The following is a 22,438-nucleotide window of genomic DNA, read 5'->3' as shown; positions in this document are numbered from 1 at the left end:
TTCTATAATTGCCAACTGAACTCAAACATTTGAAAGATATAATTGCAATGTGTACAGGCGTCTGTTGATTAAAAAGTTGCCTGAGGCCAGGCGCGGTGGCTCACCCCTGTAACTCCAGCACTTTGGGAGGTCGAGGTTGGAGGATGGCTTGAGCTCAGATGTTTGAGACCAGCCTGGGCAACAGACAGACCTCATCTATACCAGTACATAAATACATAATTAGCTGGGCTTGATGGCGCGCGCCTGCAGTCCCAGCTGCTTGGGAGGCTGAGGTGGGAGGATTGCTTGAGCCTAGGAGGTCGAGGCTGCAGTGAACTGCGTCACGCCACTGCACTCCAGCCTGGGTGACAGAGCTAGACCCTGTCTCAGGAAAAAAAAAAAAAAAGCTGCCTGAGCCTATCAGATTTTCAAAGTGTTTCATTCAAAAAAGGCTCCCCTCTTGCTATCCCAGTAGAAAGCAGCAACCCTGTCACCTAACCCCGACAGGAGCTCTTGCATATTTCAAGAAAAATAAATAGAATGAACTAAAGCATGCATGGCAGAATAAATTTGGAAATAAATTTCGAAGCGATTAGATTTTACAAAACTTGTTTGTGATTAGCAGAGATTACCAATGTAAAATCAAATTATAGATCATAAAAGCTGGAAAGGCATTTAGAGATCATCCAACCAAGCTTCCTCTGTAATGAGAAGGAAGCAGATCTAAATTGATTGGTTTGTGAGCTAAACATCACATCAAATTGGGGAAATGGCCCGTGTGTGTGTGTGTGTGTGTGTGTGTGTATTCTAAGAGACACTTTATTCAATATGGAAAGAATTTTATGCAGCGTTCAAGTTGGTCTTATGTCGTCTGCACACATATACATATATATAAGTATATTATACACATATACATTTCCAAGCATGTTGGTGTGCCAAATATTATGTATAAAACATCTAGGAAAGCAAAGAACTTGATGATAGCCTAGCATATAGGAAAGAAAATACTTACATAGGATGGCCATACAGATTAGTGGTTAAGAGTGTCTGGTGAATCTCGGCTCCACTACTGTGGGACTTTGTGTCTTGGTTTCCTCATCTGGAAAATGTAGGTTTGTCTACCTCAGAGAGTGTAAAGATTAAATGAGATAACCCGGATAAAGGATTAGTGTAGTGCCGAGCATATAGTAAACTCTCAATAAATGTAGGTTGCTGTTATTACTTCGTTAATATGTCAAAGAAAAAAGAGGTTGGACCAAAAGAGCATTTTCAAAATAAAGTCAAACTATGTCACTAGCACTTGCAGGTCAATTGGGACTAAATTGGACCCCCTGCGAAAAGGTGGAGGGGATCAAATGACGTCGACCGCCTTAGCAACAGGCCCCCAAAGAAGGTGAATTTCCGTAGCCAATAAGACTCTGTGCTTTGGAGGAGGTAGCCAATGGCTGACGGAAAGAGAAAGAGGGAGGACGCGCCAATTCTCCTGCCTGAGCCTCGGCCCAACAAAATGGCGGCGGCAGCGGTGTCGCTTTGTTTCAGCGGCTCCTGCGGCGGTGGCAGTGGTAGCGGCCTTTGAGCTGTGGGGAGGTTCCAGCAGCAGCTACAGTGACGACTAAGACTCCAGTGCATTTCTATCGTAACCGGGCGCGGGGGAGCGCAGATCGGCGCCCAGCAATCACAGAAGCCGACAAGGCGTTCAAGCGAAAACATGACCGCTGAGCCCATGAGGTAAAACGCAACCCCGTCTCATGGGCCCCAGCGGTCTGGGCCCAGGCACCGTCTGAGTCGGGTGTTTGGGAAGGCGTTCGCTTGGTGGGTTAGGCCTGTGTGTTGCTTAGCCGAAAGAGGCATCGTTTTCTCTTTAGGTGAGAAGGGTTTCGGGGTATCGGCGCAAGGCTCCGACGGGGGTGGGGGTGGGGATAGGGGTGGGGGGAGGTGGGGGGGGGCGCGGCCTAGGGTATGGGGCGCTTCTTGCAATCTCCCCTAAACGGTGACGCTTGGTCGGGCTCCTCTGTTTATTCTTTGGTGCCTGTGGGATTGAGACCTCGAAGTCGGAGGCGGTCTTTGGTATCCCGGTCATTTTTGCTAATCTTTGGGCCTAGAAACTGCGTGGGGAAGAAGCGGGGGGAGGGTGAGAAGAGGGGGAGGGGTGGGCGGGCGCGAGGATGTGAGATCCCAGGACGACTTAGAGGCGTTTAGGTTGCTGGAGATGGGAAGCACCCGGGCCCTGCGGGATTTTTTTTCTGCAGCCCCAGGAGACAAGCCTTTTTTTGATTGGGTTGTGGTGCAGTTCCAGGTATTTAGGTATCTTTTCTACTCCATATCCTGAAGGATATCCTTGGGTTTATTTCTAGGCGAGGGGGGACTTAACACAGGGTTTTGCTTCCAGAGGACCCTAGTATACTACTTTTTGTGATGTCCAGCCTTAATGGGACCTCAAGTGTTTCCCCACTTTCTGGGCAAATTTCGAGGAGTAATTAGGCCCTATCTTTATTTACTTATTTATTCCATGAAGGATGAAGGGCAGGTTAACGTGGGCTGATGCGAAGTAAGATTTATTGCAAGGGAAAATGCCTGGCAGGCCTCCTCTTAACCAATCAAGCACGTTTATTACGTTGAAGCTGTTTTTCTGTGTGCTTCTGATTTGCCTCTTGACGGGTCTGAAAATTTGGGTAGTCAATATGAAATGTATACACTTTTACCCAGGTGGCTGGCTGGCGTTTCAGTTTGACATTTGAATATTCATCCCACAATGTGAATTAAGTAATTTTTTTACTCGGAGATGCATCCTTGGCGTCCAGTGGCAAAATAAAATTACAAAGAGCATGGGTCAGAATTGCATTTCAAGTTGGCGAAATGTGCCTTTGAGTAACTCTTAGATTGGCATATGTTTTTAGAGCACTTTAGCTAGAATGTAGAATTGGGCAATGAGCCTATGATACGTATGTCTGTATTTCTGCATGAACAAGCAGTAGATTATATTTTCTTTACCTTGGGGAAAGATATGCTTCAGTTCTTAGATTGTAGATCTCTAGTTGTGTACACGATTGTGGCCTTGGTTTCTGAATTTGTCAGTAGGCTCAAATACAACAAATCTTTATCTGTGGGGTATTAGGCACGTAAGTGGTACCCAGTATAACTTGTTGGCCTGTAATTACCAGGCACTCATGTTCATATGCATGGATGGTGTACCTTACAGTTAAATTATGACCTCTAGATTTTACTAAGTTTCACAAAGTCTACATTTGAAACTATAGTTTGAAGTCGGATCTTCTCAGTTTCTTTAGAATGAACAAATTACGTATATAGAATTTCTGAATAGAATAATTTTACACAAGGGTCAGTTTTTCTTACTAGTCTTGGATTTTTGTAGATCTTGATGATAAGAGTAATAATCATAACTAAGTTGAGTGCTTATTGTCGTTCTTTATAATCTTGATGAATTCTCAAACCTGTGAGGTAAGTACTTGGTTTTGCCCATTTTACCGATGAGGAGGAAAGTGAGACATAGATCAAGAACTTGACCGAAGTTATACAGCTTGTAATTGGTGGAGCTAGAATTGAATCCCATCTTGACTTCACAGCTTATGTTCTTAACCACAAGGCATTAATGCCCCCTTCAGCTGCCAGGTCTAACCTGATTATGACCATTTAAATTTAGCCCAAGTGTTACAATGAAAGAAGTTCATATTACCTACTCTGATTTGTTGCAGGTCTATGATTTTGTAGCTGTTTATAATGTTACATTTTTTGTGTCCAGATATACTATGTAGCGAGATAACTGAAATATTTAATGCTAGGAGAGTCTTAAGCTACATGGAAAACCTCTAGTAAAGAACTGCATATATGCATGTAGGGAATTAATTAAAAAGTGTGACACTCCCTGATGATTTACTATGAAAGAGCTCCAAGTAGGTGTTCAGAACTGTCTCAGGCTGAAGTGTCATCGATCTCCTAAACCATAATCATGGTTAAAGGAGAATCTGACAGGTAATGCTTGAGTTGAACCCACAGTACCAAATCCCTCTTGAGTCTTTTCTGATGTGAGGCAGAAATAATATAAGCATTATTGTTAATATTATTTTACACAGTAGTTCCAGATTTTCTCTTTATCAAATATTTTGTCAAGCACTTAAAAAGCAGGAACAAAGACTAGTTCTAATTTTTACTTGTGTTTATAAAAAAAAGTAATATTCTAGGATTCTGTGGTGGAAAAATGGCCAGAAGACAAGAGGAAGGAAAATAAACCGATGACCTGGCTAAAACATACACTGACTAATCAGTGGCTCAGTCTTTAAAGGTTTTGTTGTTTTTAAAGGATTTTTTTGGTTGTTTGTGTTGTTTGAAATAAGATTGACTTGCTTCTGGCATTATAAAAGATAAGGTCTTTTATAATCACCAAGCTCTCAATGTAGTACTTGGGTACCTGGGTGTCACTGCTGATTATTTTTTAATTTTTAAATTTATTTTTTTGAGACAGAGTCTCACTTTGTTGCCCAGGCTGGAGTGAAGGGGCGTGATCTTGGCTTACTGCCGCCTCCGCCTCCCAGGTTCAAGTGATTCTCATGCCTCAGCCTCCCAAGTAACTGGGATTAACAGGTGTGTGCCACCACGCCTGGCTAATTTTTGTATTTTTAGTAGAGAGGGAGTTTCACCATATTGGCTAGGCTGGTCCTGAACTCCTGGACTCAAGTGATCTACCTGCCTTGGCCTCCCAAAGTGCTGGGATTACAGGTGTGAGCCACCGCACCTGGCTCTCTGCTGGTTATTCAGGGCCCAAGGGCTCTTCAGTTATCAGGTGATGTATGCTGCTAGGACTGGGACCTTCCCTTCAGGGCAGCAGATTCCCTTCTGGCCCAGGATGTGTCTAGAATTGTCATCCTGGAGCTAGGGCCTGGAATGGAGGCTTCATGACTGATGAACTTTAATTTGTTTTCTTTATTTTTATTTTTTTGAGATGGAGTCGCACTCTGTTGCCCAGGCTGGAGTGCAGTGGCACCATCTTGGCTCACTACAACCTTTGCCTCCTGGGTTCAAGCGATTCTCCTGCCTCAGCCTCCCAAGTAGCTGGGATTACAGGCAAGTGCCACCACGCCTGGCCAATTTTTGTATTTTTAGTAGAGACGGGGTTTCACCATGTTGGCCAGCCAGGCTGGTCTCAAACTCCTGACCTCAGGTGATCTGCCCGCCTCTGCCTCCCAAAGTGCTGGGATTACAGGTGTGAGCCACTGCGCTTGGCCTTAATTTATTTGCATATAAAGATTTCAGTATTGGGAGATTTGGTGAAATTTGTCATTCTAATCCTTATGGCAATTGATTACTTGAAAAGCTGACAGCTATATTACCTTGTTATTGATCTTAAATATAAAAAGGCAGAAGTTGTCTAAATTGAGAGATTTTGAATGTCTTAGAAAGTATCTGTTAAGGTGGTAGTTAACAAGCAGTTACATTGTAACCTAATTGTTGAAAAATGTTATCTGTGAAATACTTGCATTTCCACTATGAAAAGCATGAAACCAGGCCCTTGGAGGGGGAGGAGATGCAAATTTTATAAAGGTTTTTGAAAAGCATTTAAATATCAATGGCTTGGTTATGTAATGGGTTGGGGTGAAAATAAAGACATTTGTGACCTTAATTTTTATCAGGCCCAGTTTTATTATTGGCCACCCTTGGCATAGTTGGCCTTGAGCTTTCAGTTATGTATTGTATTTCTAGAGATAAGATAAATGTAGTACTTAAAATAATATTTCTTTTAAGTATTGATGTAGGTGTGTGAAATAATTGTTTCATAAGTAATTGTATGTGTCTTTTTCACTTTTGGGGTCTGAATAAACTTATGGGTTGGGTAATAGGATACGGGCAATTCTTGAATTTACATGAAGTGCTTTCCCCCAGACCGTGAATGTTCTTTTGGATATCAGAAACTATTTAAATAGTTGAAGCCAGTGAAAACTGATGCATAGATCTTCCTTTAGAAATGTTGAATATAACAGGGCAGTGAAAGGAGGGTCTAAGCAGTCTGTCTCTAATTTTATCCTAATGCTTGTCTTATGATCAGCTTGGAAGCTGACATGCAAGATGTTTAACTTCTATTTTTCCATCTGTAAAATGGGAGTAAGCTCAAATGGGAGTAAATATCAATATTTATCAATAATAGATATTGATAAAGTCTAAAGGTATTCTGAAGGAGGTAACATGTTTGTAACAATGGTTCTTAAAAGAGAAACTAAAGCTCTGGGGTCCTAGTTTTTTTTTTTTTTTTGAGACAGAGAGTCTCACTATGTTGCCCAGGCTGGAGTACAGTGGCACGATCTCAGGTCACTGCAAACTCCGCCCCCCGGGTTCACGCCATTCTCCTGCCTCAGCCTCCCGAGTAGCCGGGACTACAGGCACCTGCCACCATGTGCGGCTAATTGTTTGTATTTTTAGTACAGACAGGGTTTCACCGTGTTGGCCAGGATGGTCTCGATCTCCTGACCTCGTGATTTCCACCCGCTTCGGCCTCCAAAGTGCTAGGATTACAGGTGTGAGCCACCGCGCCCGGCCGTTAATTTTTAAGAGTGAAAAGAGGTGCTGCGACTAAATGGTTTGAGAACTGCTTGTATAGAGGAATGAACACTGAACTGTGAGCCAAGCCTTGGTTTTTCAGTTATAGCTCTGTTGCTTGATTGTATGACTGTGGACAAATCATTTATCTGTTCCAGGCTTCTGCTTTGTCATTTGCAGAACGAACAAGACTAGATGGTCTGTAGCATTACTTTTTTTTTGGGACAAGGTCTCACTGTCACCCAGGCTGTAGTGCAGTGACACTGAACATGGCTCACTGTAGCCTTGACCTCCTGGCTCAAGCAATCCTCCTGCTTCAGCCTCCCATGTAGCTGGGACCACAGGTGTGTCATCATGCCCCGCTAATTTTTTGATTTTTTTGTAGAAACAGTGGTCTCACTTTGTTGCCCAGTCTGGTCTTGAACTCCTGGACTTAAGCGATCCTCCTGCCTTGGCCTCCCAAAGTGCTGGGATTACAGGTGTAGACCACCATACCCTGCCTAAAGTTATTTTTTAAAAAATTCTGCTTATAGGCCAGGTGCAGTGGCTCACACCTGTAATCCCAGCACTTTGGGAGGCCGAGGCAGGTGGATCATGAGGTCAGGAGTTCAAGACCAGCCTGGCCAAGATGGTGAAACCCCATCTCTACTAAAAATACAAAAAAAAATCATCTCGGTGTGGTGGTGGGTACCTGTAATCTCAGCTACTAGGGAGGCTGAGACAGAGAATTGCTTGAACCCAGGAGGCGGAGGTTGCAGTGAGCTGAGATTGCGCCACTGCAGCCTGGGCGACAGGGTGAGAGTCTGTCTCAAAAACAAAAACAAAAACAAATAAGCAAAAAATTCTGCTTATATGAGTGTTTATCATTTTCTCTTATCTGCCTTTTGTGGGTTAGGGAGAAGGGTAGTGGTGAGATAAAGTTTCTTTATTCAATGTATTTATATCTTTTTGCCTTAAAACTTACATGGTTAGGTTACAGGTGTTTTGTTGCTGATACTTGTCATAGTATCATGTATACCTGGTTGTATAAACATTTATTGGAAAGGAAAAAACATTTTTGTTGGAAAGTTTGGTAATTATTGTGGCTTAGGATATGTTCTATTTTGAAAGATTGCTATATCCAGTATATTTCTGCCCTTTTATGATTGAAGATGTACGTCTGAAAATACCTATGTTAGTTCTAGCTGGTTGTTCTTTTTGCGCTGGGAAGTCTTTGAATTTTGCACTGTAGCTGCTATTTTCAGATCCTGTCTCTAAAACTTTGTCTCTCAGTTTTAGCTTGAAGTAGCCATTTCCTGTATCTGTAGTCCAGCACTCTTGTTAACTGCCCCATACAATATTTGTTAAGAAATTATTGTTCTGGCAGTAGTATTCACATGTATATATCCTGCACTCCATATTTTGGGGGAATGCTTTATTAGTTGATCAAATACTTAAGTATCAATTTGGGGCCAGGCATGGCACTGTGTTAGGGTTATGCCAAAGGTAATAAAATTCCTGCCATCTTAAGGCATTCTTAGTCAAGTGAGGGAGATTGGTAAGTAAATGAGCAATTAGAAAGCAGTGCTAAAATATGGAAATATATTGATTGCGCTAGGGATCAGAAATGAAAGAAAGCCTAATTTGGGGGATGTCTAGGAAAGTTTTGCAAAGGAGATGTTAACTGTATTGAGTCTTGAATGAGTTAGCAGTTAAGGGTTGACTGTGAGAGGGCAGTCCAGACAGCTATTAGTATGGTTAAAGATTAGTCTTATTTTCCATATATCAGAGGAAATAAGACATGTACACGATTAGTTTTGGCGCAAGATATAAAGTGATAAATGCTGCATGAAGTAAAAAGTAAGTCGTTGTGTGAGTTCAAAGTAGAAAGACATTTCTGGTGGGGACCAAGGAAAGCTTTATAGAGAGATAGCATTTGAGCCAGGCGCCGTGGCTCACACCTGTAATCGTAGCACTTTGGGAGGCCGAGGCGGGTGGATCACGAGGTCAGGAGATCGAGACCATCCTGGCTAACATGGTGAAAACCCGTCTCTACTAAAAATACAAAAAAAAAAAAAAAAAAAAAATCCGGGCATGGTGGCGGGCGCCTGTAGTCCCAGCTGCTCGGGAAGTTGAGGCAGGAGAACTTCGTGAACCTGGGAGGCGGAGCTTGCAGTGAGCCGAGATCGCGCCACTGCACTCTAGTCTGGGCAACAGAGCGAGACTCCGTTTCAAAAAAAAGAAAAAAGAGAGATAGCATTTGAATCTAGTCCTTGGAATATAGGTACAGTTTTGACAAAGGAGACTGTGGGAGAATTCCAGATGTGAGGAGTAGCAGCTTGAGCAAAGGAATGTTGTGTATATTAGCATTTTCTATTTGGAAGAAGGTCAACATCGAATTTTAAACTTAATTTCTGGACAAATACTGTATAACTATTGTGCCTTTTTTTTTTTTTTTTTTTTGAGACGTAGTCTCGCTCTGTCACCCAGGCTGGAGTGCAGTGGCATGATCTTGGCTCACTGCAACCTCCGCTTCCCGGGTTCAAGCGATTCTCCTGCCTCAGCTTCCCGAGTAGCTTGGACTACAGGCGTGTGCCACCATGCCTAGCTAATTTTTGTATTTTTAGTAGAGATGGGATTTCGCTGTGTTGGCCAGGATGGTCTTGATCTCCTGACCTCATGATCCGCCCGCCTTGGCCTCCCAAAGTGCTGGGATTACAGGCGTGAGCCACCGCGCCCTGCCTATTGTGCTTTTTTTTTTTTTTTAAGAGACAGGGACTTACTCTGTCACCCAGCCTGGAGTGCAGTGGGGTGATCATAGCTCATAGCTTACTGCATCCTAGAACTCCCGGGCTCAAGTGATCCTCCCACCTGAGCCTCCTGAGTAGCTGGGACCACAGGCATGTGCCACTATGCCCAGCTACTATTGTGCATTTTGTATGGTAGCTTTTGTGGCTTGATGATCTTGTAAAAGGTACATGTGCCTTCGTGAATGGGCCTGATAATTTTAGTTCAGAATTGTCAAAAGTATTATCTACTTTTTTTTTTTTTGAGACAGAGTCTCACTCTGTCACCCGGGCTCAGTGGCACCATCTCAGCTCACTGCAACCTCCACCTCCTGGGTTCAAGCGATTCTTCTGCCTCAGCCTCCGAGTAGCTGGGACTACAGGTGTGAGCCACCATGCCTGGCTAGTTTTTGTATTTTTAGTAGAGATGGGGTGTCACCATATTGGCCAGGCTGGTCTCGAACTCCTAGACCTCGTGATCTGCCCACCTTGGCCTCCCAAAGTGCTGGGATTACAGGCATGAGCCACCGCGCCTGGCCAGTATTACCTACTTTTTAAAAAAAAAAAAAATTTTTTTTTATTGATAATTCTTGGGTGTTTCTCACAGAGGGGGATTTGGCAGGGTCATGGGACAATAGTGGAGGGAAGGTCAGCAGATAAACAAGTGAACAAAGGTCTCTGGTTTTCCTAGGCAGAGGACCCTGCGGCCTTCCGCAGTGTTTGTGTCCCTGGTTACTTGAGATTAGGGAGTGGTGATGACTCTTAAGGAGCATGCTGCCTTCAAGCATCTGTTTAACAAAGCACATCTTGCACCACCCTTAATCCATTCAACCCTGAGTGGACACAGCACATGTTTCAGAGAGCACAGGGTTGGGGGCAAGGTCACAGATCAACATGAGCCCAAGGCAGAAGAATTTTTCTTAGTACAGAACAAAATGAAAAGTCTACCATGTCTACTTCTTTCTACACAGACACGGCAACCATCCGATTTCTCAATGTTTTCCCCACCTTTCCCGCCTTTCTATTCCACAAAGCCGCCATTGTCATCCTGGCCCGTTCTCAATGAGCTGTTGGGCACACCTCCCAGACGGGGTGGTGGCCGGGCAGAGGGGCTCCTCACTTCCCAGTAAGGGCGGCCGGGCAGAGGGGCCCCTCACCTCCCAGACGGGGCGGCTGGCCGGGCGGGGGGCTGACCTCCCCACCTCCCTCCCGGACGGGGCAGCTGGCCGGGCAGAGGGGCTCCTCACTTCCCAGTAAGGGCGGCCGGGCAGAGGGGCCCCTCACCTCCCAGACGGGGCGGCTGGCCGGGCGGGGGGCTGACCCCCCCACCTCCCTCACGGACGGGGCGGCTGGCCAGGCAGAGGGGCTCCTCACTTCCCAGTAGGCGCGGCTGGGCAGAAGGGCCCCTCACCTCCCAGACGGGGCAGCTGACCGGGCGGGGGGCTGACCCCCCCACCCCCCTCCCGGATGGGGCGGCTGGCCGGGCGGGGGGCTGACTCCCCCACCTCCCTCCCAGACGGGGCGGCTGGCTGGGCAGAGGGGCTCCTCACTTCCCAGTAGGGGCAGCCAGGCAGAGGCGCCCCTCACCTCCTGGACGGGCGCGGCTGGCCGGGCGGGGGGGCTGACCCCCCCCCACCCCCCTCCCGGATGGGGCGGCTGGCCGGGTGGGGGGCTGACCCCCCTACCCCCCTCCCGGACGGGGCGGCTGGCCGGGCAGGGGGCTGACCCCCCCACCTCCCTCCCGGACGGGGCGGCTGGCCGGGCAGAGGGGCTCTTCACTTCCCAGTAGGGGCAGCCGGGCAGAGGCACCCCTCATCTCCCGGACGGGGCGGCTGGCCGGGCAGGGGGCTGACCCCCCCACCTCCCTCCTGGACGGGGCGGCTGGCCGGGCAGAGGGGCTCCTCACTTCCCAGTAAGGGCGGCCGGGCAGAGGGGCCCCTCACCTCCCAGACGGGGCGGCTGGCCAGGCGGGGGCTGACCCCCCCACCTCCCTCCCGGACGGGGCGGCTGGCTGACCCCCCCACCTCCCTCCTGGACGGGGCGGCTGGCCAGGCAGAGGGGCTCCTCACTTCCCAGTAAGGGCGGCCGGGCAGAGGGGCCCCTCACCTCCCAGACTGGGCGGCTGGCCGGGCGGGAGGCTGACCCCCCCACCCCCCTCCCAGACGGGGCGGCTGGCCGGGCGGGGGGCTGACCCCCCCGCCCCCCTCCCGGACGGGGCAGCTGGCCGGGCAGGGGGGCTGACCCCCCACCTCCCTCCCGGATGGGGTGGCTGGCCAGGCAGAGGGGCTCCTCACTTCCCAGTAGGGGCGGCCGGGCAGAGGCGCCCCTCACCTCCCGGACGGGGCGGCTGGCCGGGCGGGGGGCTGACCCCCCCACCTCCCTCCCGGACGGGGTGGCTGCCGGGCGGAGACGCTCCTCACTTCCCAGATGGGGTGGCTGCCGGGCGGAGAGGCTCCTCACTTCTCAGACGGGGCGGCTGCCGGGCGGAGGGGCTCCTCACTTCTCAGACGGGGTGGTTGCCAGGCAGAGGGTCTCCTCACTTCTCAGATGGGGCGGCCGGGCAGAGACGCTCCTCACCTCCCAGATGGGGTCGCGGCTGGGCAGAGGCGCTCCTCACATCCCAGATGGGGCGGCGGGGCAGAGGCGCTCCCCACATCTCAGACGATGGGCGGCCGGGCAGAGACGCTCCTCACTTCCTAGATGTGATGGCGGCCGGGAAGAGGCGCTCCTCACTTCCTAGATGGGATGGCGGCCGGGCGGAGACGCTCCTCACTTTCCAGACTGGACAGCCAGGCAGAGGGGCTCCTCACATCCCAGACAATGGGCGGCCAGGCAGAGACACTCCTCACTTCCCAGACGGGGTGGCGGCCGGGCAGAGGCTGCAATCTCGGCACTTTGGGAGGCCAAGGCAGGTGGCTGGGAGGTGGAGGTTGTAGCGAGCCGAGATCACGCCACTGCACTCCAGCCTGGGCACCATTGAGCACTGAGTGAACAAGACTCCGTCTGCAATCCCGGCACCTCGGGAGGCCGAGGCTGGCGGATCACTCGTGGTTAGGGGCTGGAGACCGGCCCGGCCAACACAGCGAAACCCCGTCTCCGCCAAAACCAGTCAGGCGTGGCGGTGCGTGCGCTGGCACTCGGCAGGCTGAGGCAGGAGAATCAGGCAGGGAGGTTGCAGTGAGCCGAGATGGCAGCAGTACAGTCCAGCTTCGGCTCCGCATGAGAGGGAGACCGTGGAAAGAGAGGGAGACCGAGGAGAGGGAGAGGGAGAGGGCTCTGATGAAGATTTCTAAATTGATATCTACCTACTTTTAAATAAGATTGTGTAGGATTTAATGCACAGATTTTGAATCACTGTGATAAAAATGCATCCTTAGTTGTCTTCATTTTGCTCATTTGAAGTGCTCAGTTGACTTTTGGGTGGGTAACGTTTGACTTATAGAATCTAAGATAAAAAATTATTTCTGAGTAATACTGGATTTGTTATTTTGCTTATTTGGATTATATTAGTTATTTTTTGGTTTATTTGATAGCATTCCAGATTTAGTTTTGCTATAATGCTGGTTTTGAAGATGTGGATTTTTTCCAAAAGGGTTGATATTTCAGGGAACAATTTGAAGCATACGACAAAATTTGCATTTGCTTATGGGGGATTTTGTCTGCAGGGTCAGGGATCAGCAAACTGTGGCCTACCAACCAGCGGCCTGTTTTTTGTAAATAAAGTTCTTTTTTTTTGTTTTTGATCTTTGTTTTGTTTTGTTTTGTTGAGACGGAGTCTTGCTCTGTCGCCCAGGCTGGAGTGCGGTGGTGTGATGTCCGCTCACTGCAACCTCCGCCTCTTGGGTTCAAGCGATTCTCATGCCTCAGCCTCACGAGTAGGTGGGATTTCAGGCATTTGCCACCATGCCTGGCTCATTTTTGTATTTTTTTTTTTTTTTTTTTTTTTTTTTTAGTAGAGACAGGGTTTTACCACGTTGGCCTGGCTGGTCTTGAACTCCTGACCTCAGGTGATCCGCCTGCCTTGGCCTCCCAAAGTGCAGGGATTATAGATGTGAGCCATGTAAATAGAGTTCTATTGGAATACACCTATGTCCATTTATTTACATTTTCTGTGGCTGCTTTTGCACTGTAGTTGCAGAGTTGAATAGCTGCAGCAGAGACCTAGTAGCCCACAAAGCCTAAAATGTTTACTGTCTGGCCCTGTATTGAAAGAGTTTGCTGATTATTGTGCTAGATGAATGCAGGATACTACACCCCTCTAAAAAGAGCTGCATAGAAATACATGCATATAGATGCACACACGTCTGACATCTACCAGCTACCTCATTTCACCACTTGGGTTATAAACCACACATATTTACATCTGTTGTACAATTTTCAATCCGATTTCAGATAACCTTCCTTCTACCACTTCACAATAATTCATGAGCTGCAACCCTTTTGATGCCCACTTCACAAGCAAACTTCAGGTCTTTTTCAAAGTAAAGTGCCACATTTATTGTTATATTTGAGCATTTATTATTTAACATGTCAAACTGTGCTACCATTTTTCTTTGGTTTCTTTGTTTTAAAAAAAGTCACTGATGAAATTTTTGAATGTTGTGCTTCTAACCTCATTTTTCCTATGAGTTCTATGGTGTTAATTGCACAATTTTACATAGTTTGGTGGTTTTTAGGAACCCATATGTTACATTATTGAGGAACTGACTAATTATCATCCTGCAAAAAGTACTAATTCATTCACCAAACATTTCTGGGGTGATGTGAATATTAAGTGAGTTAAATGGGCATAAAGCACTTACGTCTTTATTATTACTCAAATATTAGTTATTACTGATTACTATTACCATGTGTCAGGAACTGTAATAAGTAGTGCATTGATGAACAAGACAGATAAGGGACCTGTCTCCATGAAGCTTACATTGTATTTTTAAAAATCTATTAATATACATTTTGGCTAGTAACCGAGCCCTTGCCCCACAGAAAAGTTTTGCTGTTACACAAAATAATATTTTAAGATCCATCCACAAGTCAAAGACATTTCACTTAAAACAGCTTTCTCAGCAGTGTCTCCTTGATAGGGTATAATATTTTATTGAATTACTGTTTTTGGCTGGGTGCAGTGGCTCATGCCTGTAATCCCACCACTTTGGGTGGCCAAGGCAGGTGGTTCTCCTGAGGTCAGGAGTTCAAGACCAGCCTGGCCAACGTGGTGAAACCCTGTCTCTACTAAAAATACAAAAATTAGCCGGGCGTGGTGGCGCATGCCTGTAATCCCAGCTACTCAGGAGGCTGAGGCAAAATTGCTTGAAGCCGGGAGGCAGAGGTTGGAGTGAGCCGAGATATCACCACCGCACTCCGGCCTGGGCGACAGAATGAGATTCCGTTTCAAAAATAAATAAATAAATAAATAAATAAATAAATAAATAAAGAATTATTGTTTTTAATTTTTGTTTTTTTCTGAGATAGGCTGTTACTCTGTCACTCAGGCTGGAGTGCATTGGTGCGGTCATGGCTCACTGCAGCCTCCGCCTCCCTGGTTGCAGATGATACTCCCACCTCAGCCTCCCGAATATCTGGGACTATAGGTGCATGCCACCATGCTGAGGTAATTTTTGTATTTTTTTGTGGAGATGAGTTTTTGCCATGTTGCCCAGGCTGGTATCGAACTCCTGGACTCAAGCTATCTGCCCTCTTTGGCCTCCCAAAGTGCTGGGATTATAGGCATGAGCCACCAAACCTGGCCATGTGATTGTTTTTTTGTAACTGTAACCTCAGGAGATGAATCCGATCTATCGTTAGGGAGATAAAGAGTAATCATCCCTTCCTTTTTTTACTGTATAAAAGGTTACAAAATATAATTTCAGACTTGTAGAAACTTTGTAAAAATAGCACAAAGATTCTCAGATGTGCTTCATCCAGATGCAGCAAGGGGTAACATTTTACCATGTTTACTTTATCATCCTCTATTATTATTTTTCTGAATTGTTTCAGAGTAAATTGCAGACATGATGTCCCTTTACTCCCAAATACTTTAATACATGTTTCTCGAAACTAGGAATAGTCTGTTACATGATCCCAGTATAGTTAGCAAAATTAAAAATTAGCATTAAGGCTGAGTGCGGCCTCCCACACCTGTTATCCCAGCACTTTGGGAGGCTGAGGCGGGAGGATTGTTTGAGGCCAGGAATTCAAGACCAGTCTTCTCAACATAGTGAGACCCTGTCTCTACAAAACAAACAAACAAACAAACAAAAAAACTAAATTAGCCGGTGTGGAGCATGCCTGGAGTCCCAGCTACTCAGAAAGCTAGAGTCAGGAGGATCACTTGAGCCCAGAAGTTCCAGGCTGCCATGAACTATGATCATGCCACTGCAGTCTAGTGTGAATGACAGAGTGAGACCCCCATCTCTTAAAATAAAAGAGAGATTAGCATTGATACAATACCATTTTTTTTTTTTTTGAGACAGAGTCTCACACTGTCGCCCAGGCTGGAGTGCGGTGGCGCGATCTTGGCTCACTGCAAGCTCCGCCTGCTGGGTTCACGCCATTCTCCTGCCTCAGCCTCCCGAGCAGCTGGGTCTACAGGTTCCCGCCATCACGCCCAGCTAATTTTTTGTATTTTTAGTCGAGACGGGTTTTCACCGTGTTAGCCAGGATGGTCTCGATCTCCTGACCTCATGATCCGCCTGCCTCGGCCTCCCAAAGTGCTGGGATTACAGGCGTGAGCCATTGCACCCGGCCGATACAATACCATTTTTAATCTACAGACCTTATTCACGTTTTACCAATTGCTTCATGACATCCTTCATGATGAAAGACAAAAAGTTCTTGTTTTCTGATCTACCATCTAATTCTAGAACACTCATTATATTTCATTGTCATCTGGAACAGCTCACCTTGCCATTTTTTTTTTTTTTTTGAGACAGTTTTGCTCTTGTTGCCCAGGCTGGAGTGCAATGGCATAGTCTTGGCTCACTGCAACCTCCATCTCCCAGGTTCAAGTGATTCTCCTACCTCAGCCACCCGAGTAACTGGGACTACAGACATGCCCCACCACGCACGACTAATTTTGTATTTTTAGTAGAGATGGGGTTGCACCATATTGGTCAGGCTGGTCTTGAACTCCTGACCTCAGGTGGTCTGCCCGCCTCGGACTCCCAAAGTGCTGGGATTACAGATGTGAGCCACTGCGCCCGGCCTCTTCTCCATTTTTAAAAGAACACAGGCCAGTTGATTTGAATTTGTCTGATGTTTCCCTTTGATTATATATTTTGGTAGGAACACTATGAAGTGATGTTTTGTCCTTCACAGCACATTTTATCAGGAGGTGTATAATGCCTTTGCTTTTACTATGTTTTAGAATGATTTTGCTTTTTTTTTTTTTTTTCTGAGACAGAGTCTTGCTCTGTCGCCCAGGCTGGTGTGCAGAGGTGCGATCTCGGCTCACTGCAGCCTCCGCCTCCTGGGTCCAGGCGATTCTCCTGCCTCAGCCTCCTGAGTAGCTGGGACTACAGGCATGCACCACCATGCCCAGCTAATTTTTATATTTTTAGTAGAGACGGGGTTTCACTGTGTTGGTCAGGATGGTCTCGATATCCTGACTTTGTGATCCGCCCGCCTTGGCCTTTCAAAGTGCTGGGATTACAGGCGTGAGCCATCGTGCCTGGCCGATTTTGCTTCTCATGCTAAAATTATTAATCAGCTCATTCTCTGCCATTTTATTTAGAGGTTTGAAGTTTGGCTTGATTAATTTCTACAGAATTGGGGAGAGTTTTCCCACCTCCCATTTTTCTTGCTTTTTCCATTTCCTCCTTCCTCAGATACCCCCAAAGTTCAAAACCAACCACCCCGATTATGAATTTTCATTTTGTATTCTGAACATATAGCTAAAAGCAGAGAATTAAGGGTGAATGTTTCATGTTAAAGTGATTGGACCTGTTGTTAAGCATATGAAATAATATATTTCCTTCAAAGGCTGACTATACTATAGTGCATCCAACATAGCTTGTTGAATATCTCAGTCCTTTTTTTTTTTTTTTTTTTAGCTGAAATTTGCCACAGGGAAATATCTCTCCAGCCTGGGCAACATAGTGAGACTCTGTCTCAAAAAAAAAAAAAATTAGCCAGGTGTGGTGGTGCACACCTGTAGTCCTAAATACTTGGGAGGCTGAGGAGGGAGGATCATTTGAGCACAGGAGTCTGAGGCTGCAGTGAGCTATGGTTATACCACTGTACTCTAGCCTGGGAGACAGAGCAAGACCCCGTCTCTCAAAAAAAAAAAAAAAAATTTGTGGTGAAATACACATACCACAAGATTTAGCATTTTAACCATTAAAAAAGTTTGTTTTTGGCTGGGTGTGGTGACTCACGCCTTTGGGAGTGATCCCAGCACTTTGGGAGGCCGAGGCGGATGGATCACGAGGTCAAGAGATGGAGACCATCCTGTCCAAAATGGTGAAACCCTGTCTCTACTAAAAATACAAAAAAAAAAAAAACTAGCTGGGCATGGTGGTGTATGCCTGAAGTCCCAGCTACTCGGGAGGCTGAGGCAGGAGAATTGCTTGAACCCAGGGGGCAGAGGTTGCAGTGAGCCGAGATGGCGCCACTGCCCGCCAGCCTGGAGACAGAACGAGACTCTGTCTCAAAAAAAAGCTTTTTTTTTTTTTTTTTTTTTTTTTGAGAGAAGGGATCTCGCTATGTTTCCCAGGCTAGTCTCAAACTTCTGGCCTCAAGCAATCCTTCTGCTTCGGCCTCCCAAAATACTGGGATTACAAGAGTGAGCCACTGTACCTGGCCTCATTTTTCTATTTTGATAAACACTTTTTTTTTTTTTTTTTTTTTTTGAGACGGATTCTTGCTGTGTTGCCCAGGCTGGAGTGCAGTGGCATGATCTTGGCTCACTGCACCTCTGCCTCCCAGGTTCAAGCAATTCTCCTGCCTCAGCCTCCTGAGTAGCCGGGACTACAGGCGTATACCACCATGCCCAGCTAATTTTTTTTGTAGTTTTAGTAGAGACGGGTTTTCCCCATGTTGGTCAGGATGGTCTCGAACTCCTGACCTCAGGTGACTCCCGCCTCGGCCTCCCACAGTGCTGGGATTACAGGCGTGAGCCACCGTGTCTGGCTGATAAACACTTTTAAGGCTTAACATGAGCTAAGTATTATTTTAGAACAGATTGTCTCAACCTTGGCACTATAGACATTTTGTCCAGAAAATTTTTTGTTAGAGGCTGTCCTGTGAATGCATTTTATCCCTGACCTCTACCCACTAGATACCAGTAACACCCCTACCCTGAGTTGTGACAAGCAAAAATATTTCCAGAAATTGCCAGATGTTCCCTGTGGGCGGTATGGGTTTGAGAACCACTTTTCTAGATAATAGGCATTTGTAGATAATGAATACTGAGCTAAGTGGAGGAGTAAATGGTTGAAATAGACTATGTGGTTAAGTACAGTTACAGAGATATAAACCAAGAGATGTGGAAGAATAGCAAAAAATTTCCTTAGAGAGTTGATAGCAAGTATTTTCCCAAGAGAGACAGCAATTCTGAGTTGGGTCATTGGGGATGGTGGGGGGAAATGTGGTGAGGAGGGGGAAATATTCTAGGTGGTGGAACGGGTTATGTCTAGAGATACGGTAGAGGAGCCCTTGGGTGCCTTGAGAAAAATGAGATAATAAGTATGATTGGAGAGAATATGGGAGGTAGAATTGGAAAGAAGGATGCTAGTTGGGGTCAGGTTTGAGAAAGGCTTTTTTTTTTTTTTTTTGAGACGGAGTCTTGCCCTGTCACCCAGGCTGGAGTGCAGTGCGTCACTCGGCTCACTGCAACCTCCGCCTTCCGGGTTTAAGTGATTCTTCTGCCTCAGCCTCTTGAGTAGCTGGCATTACAGGTGCGTGCTACCACTTCCGGCTAATTTTGTATTTTTAGTAGAGACCGGGTTTCACCATGTTGGCCAGACTAGTCTCAGAACTCCTGACCTTGTGATCCGCCAGCCTCGGCCTCCCAAAGTGCTGGGATTACAGGCATGAACCACCACGCCCGGCCGAGAAAGGCTTTTTATGCTATGCTAAAATGTTTCATTTTCCCCCTTTCATTATAGAAAATCAACAAATACTTTTAAAGTCTATAGAGTTATATGATCAGCTTTTTAAAAGAATAGTGATACAGTGAAATGATAAAAATGGTCAATGGTGAATATTAAACTCAAGAAGATAACTCTAGCCTGTAAAGTAGGAAAATAGGAAGGGATGGAGATTTATATAAAACTAAAACTAGATGTCATATGTTGCCCTTAAATCACATCACCCTGTGTGTAGACTTTTTCATCCTCATTTGTCAAAATTCTGACATATTGTCAATACTGATGAAGATTCTTTGTATTCAAAGCAGGAGTGAAGTGGGCAAAAATCTGTATTCTAATTTTCATTACCCTAATAATGTCCTTTTAATTTGGAGCAGTTCTGTGGCCTCTCTTTGTCTGTCCTGATCTTGACATTTTTGAAGAGTATAGAACAATTATTTTTTAGAATGTATCTCTATTTGGGTTTGTGTGATGCTTCTTTATGATTAGATGAAGGGTATGCATTTTTGGAAGAAATAACAGAAGTGATAGTATGTTGTTTTCAGTGCCCCTGTAACAGGAGATGCATGACATTGGTTGGTCCCATTACTGATGATGGTAATTTTAATCACTTGGGTGGTTTCCAGTAGATTTTTCTATGTAAAGTTTATCATTTTTGGCCGGGCATGGTGGCTCACGCCTGTAATGCCAGCACTTTGGGAGGCTGAGGCAAGCAGATTACTTGAGGTCAGGAGTTTGAGACCAGTCTGGCCAATGTGGTGAAACCCCATCTCTAAAAAAATACATAAATTAGCCAGGCATGGTGGCATGCGTCTGTAATCCCAGCTGCTCAGGAGGCTGAGGCAGGAGAATCACTTGAACCCTGGAGGTGGAGGTTGCAGTGAGCCGAGATTGTGCCACTGCACTTCAGCCTGGGTGACAGAGTGAGACTCTGTGTCAAAAAAAAAAAAAAGTTTATCATTTCCCATTTTTATTTTGAAACAGTCTTGCTCTGTTGCCTAGGCTGGAGTGCACTGGCACAATCTCAGCTCACTGCAGCCTCAACCTCCTGGGCTCAAGTGATCCTCCCACCTCAGCCTCCTAAGTAGCGTGTTCCACCACACCCGGCTGCTTTTTGTATTTTTTGGTAGAGGTGGAGTTTCACCATGTTGCTCAGGCTGGTCTCGAACCCCTGAGCTCAAGGGCACTGATCACCTCAGCCTCCCAAAGTGTTGGGATTACAGGTGTGAGCCACCACGCCTGGCCCTGAAAAATATTTTTAACGGTTACATTATCATGGAGAATTGGATGGTGTAAAACAATAGCAGTTCTCATATTTGAAAATAAATTGATGTAATGAAACAAATGAGAGGATCAAATAATATTGTAAAAAGAATAAAAACCCACATATGGACAGGTCTGTGGAAATTGTATTAAAGCCTACCTCTCCCAGATTGTTTCCGTTTCTTGCAATCCATTTAAGAACAGTTTTTGGGCTGGGCACGGTGGCTCACGCCTGTCATCCCAGCACTTTGGGAGGCCCAGGCAGGTGGATCATGAGGTCAGATTTCAAGACCAGCCTGGCCAACATGGTGAAACCCTGTCTCTACTAAAAATATAAAAATTAGCTGGGCATGGTGGCATGCACTTGTAATCCCAGGTACTCGGGAGGCTGAGGCAGGAGAATTGCTTGAACCAGGACTCGGGAGGTGGAGGTTGCAGTGAGCCGAGATAGCACCACTGCACTCCAGCCTGGCCTGGGCTACAGAGTGAGACTCCGTCTCAAAAAAAAAAAAAAAAACAAAAAACAGTTTGTGGGAAAAAACAATCCTTGTGTATGACATAATTTGCTGCTTTTCCCATTTAGAAAATTTAAAAAATACTTATTTGAGATGGGGTCTCACTATGTTGTCCAGGCTAGGGTGCAGTGGCTATTCACAGGTGTGAACATAGTACACTACAGCCTCGTACTCCTGGCCTTAGCATCTTGAGTAGCTGGGACTGCAGGTGCACACCACAGTGCCTCACTTACTTTTTCCATTTTTGTCCGTTGATCCCCTCTCTCTTCCTTTGGGGTAAAAATTGTGGCTTGTGATGGTGGTTTGTGGGGAAAGAAAAAGTTGATAGGCTACAAGCTCTGAGCCTTTAATGTGTTTTTGTTAACCATGCAAACAGACATTAGATACATAGATACAACATAGATGAGTTAAATTTGAAAGAAGGCACCAAACTTTGTTACTTTAAAGCAGGATTTCTCAAAGGGACACTGTTGACATTGATTTCAGAAGTGAGATTTTCATGGTTTTTAATGTTATTATTATAATGGTATGGATAGTGTTTTGCCCTCTAAGAAGTAGCTAGGAGTGTTTCCATAGATGCATTTAGTTTATATCACTTATGTATTCTGTCTCTATTTTGTAAGAAAATTGCCTATGAACAGAATTTTTTCTGTATGTGGATTTAATGTCTTCTTCTAAAGGAAACATGGGTGTGGTTCACATTTCCTTAGTTTTGAGTAGCATGGCTTAAGTTGTGATCCAATTTTTAAAAATCAGTTGAATAAATAAATAGAAAATAAAAGGATAATTTCTGTACTAAAAAAGTCAGCTGGACAGTTAAAACATCTCCTTTTATTCGTAAGTTTTTCAATAAAAATTATTGTTAAAAGCAGTATTCATTTGTGTAATGATATAATCTTTGTTATTGTTTTATGTGCTTTTCTAAAATGCAGGAAACATAAGGTAAGGAGAAGTCTTTCCTTACCCTGGGACCAGATGTCTATGAGGACTGTTGACTTTTCTGCTATAAACAGGATGATAAATTAACAGTGGTGTGATAGGTAAAGTAGATTTGTTATGACATATCTTCCATTAAGCGATAATAACTTGATTTTTACTTAGTTGATGAAATAAAATAACTTTGAAACTTTGGGTAACATGAAATTGAATCAAAATATTTTCAAGTTATGGAACATAGTGTTATTAATAGAATGGAGTGTTGAAAAAGCACTGGATTATGCTTTCTGTAACTTTTAATTCTGGGTCTTATGATAACTGTGACCCTGAGCCTCAGTGTTTTCCTTTT

General features: G+C 45.5%; 1 protein-coding gene across 9 annotated transcripts in view; it reads left to right on the top strand.

Moving 5' to 3' along the window:
- The first annotated feature begins 1,415 nt into the window (after nt 1-1,415).
- Nucleotides 1,416-22,438, top strand: part of ATRX (ATRX chromatin remodeler) — a 286,622-nt gene continuing 265,599 nt past the window's right edge. For 4 of the 9 annotated variants that reach the window (XM_024927202.4, XM_057301088.2, XM_063601822.1 and 1 more), the window contains exon 1: nt 1,461-1,707. Coding sequence is in view for 8 of the 9 variants with exons in the window: in XM_057301088.2 (XP_057157071.1) it covers nt 1,688-1,707 (20 nt within the window). In the remaining variant the exon portion in view is untranslated. Of the gene's footprint in view, nt 1,708-22,438 lie in introns of all 9 variants that reach the window. The other 5 variants (XM_008978121.6, XM_003824403.6, XM_003824402.6 and 2 more) reach the window with 2 other exon arrangements.

Source organism: Pan paniscus, chromosome X, assembly GCF_029289425.2.
Source record: "Pan paniscus chromosome X, NHGRI_mPanPan1-v2.0_pri, whole genome shotgun sequence".
Taxonomy (NCBI): Eukaryota; Metazoa; Chordata; class Mammalia; order Primates; family Hominidae; genus Pan; species Pan paniscus.
The sequence above is the reverse complement of the archived record's forward strand: the minus strand, read 5'-3'. Positions and strand labels throughout refer to the sequence as shown.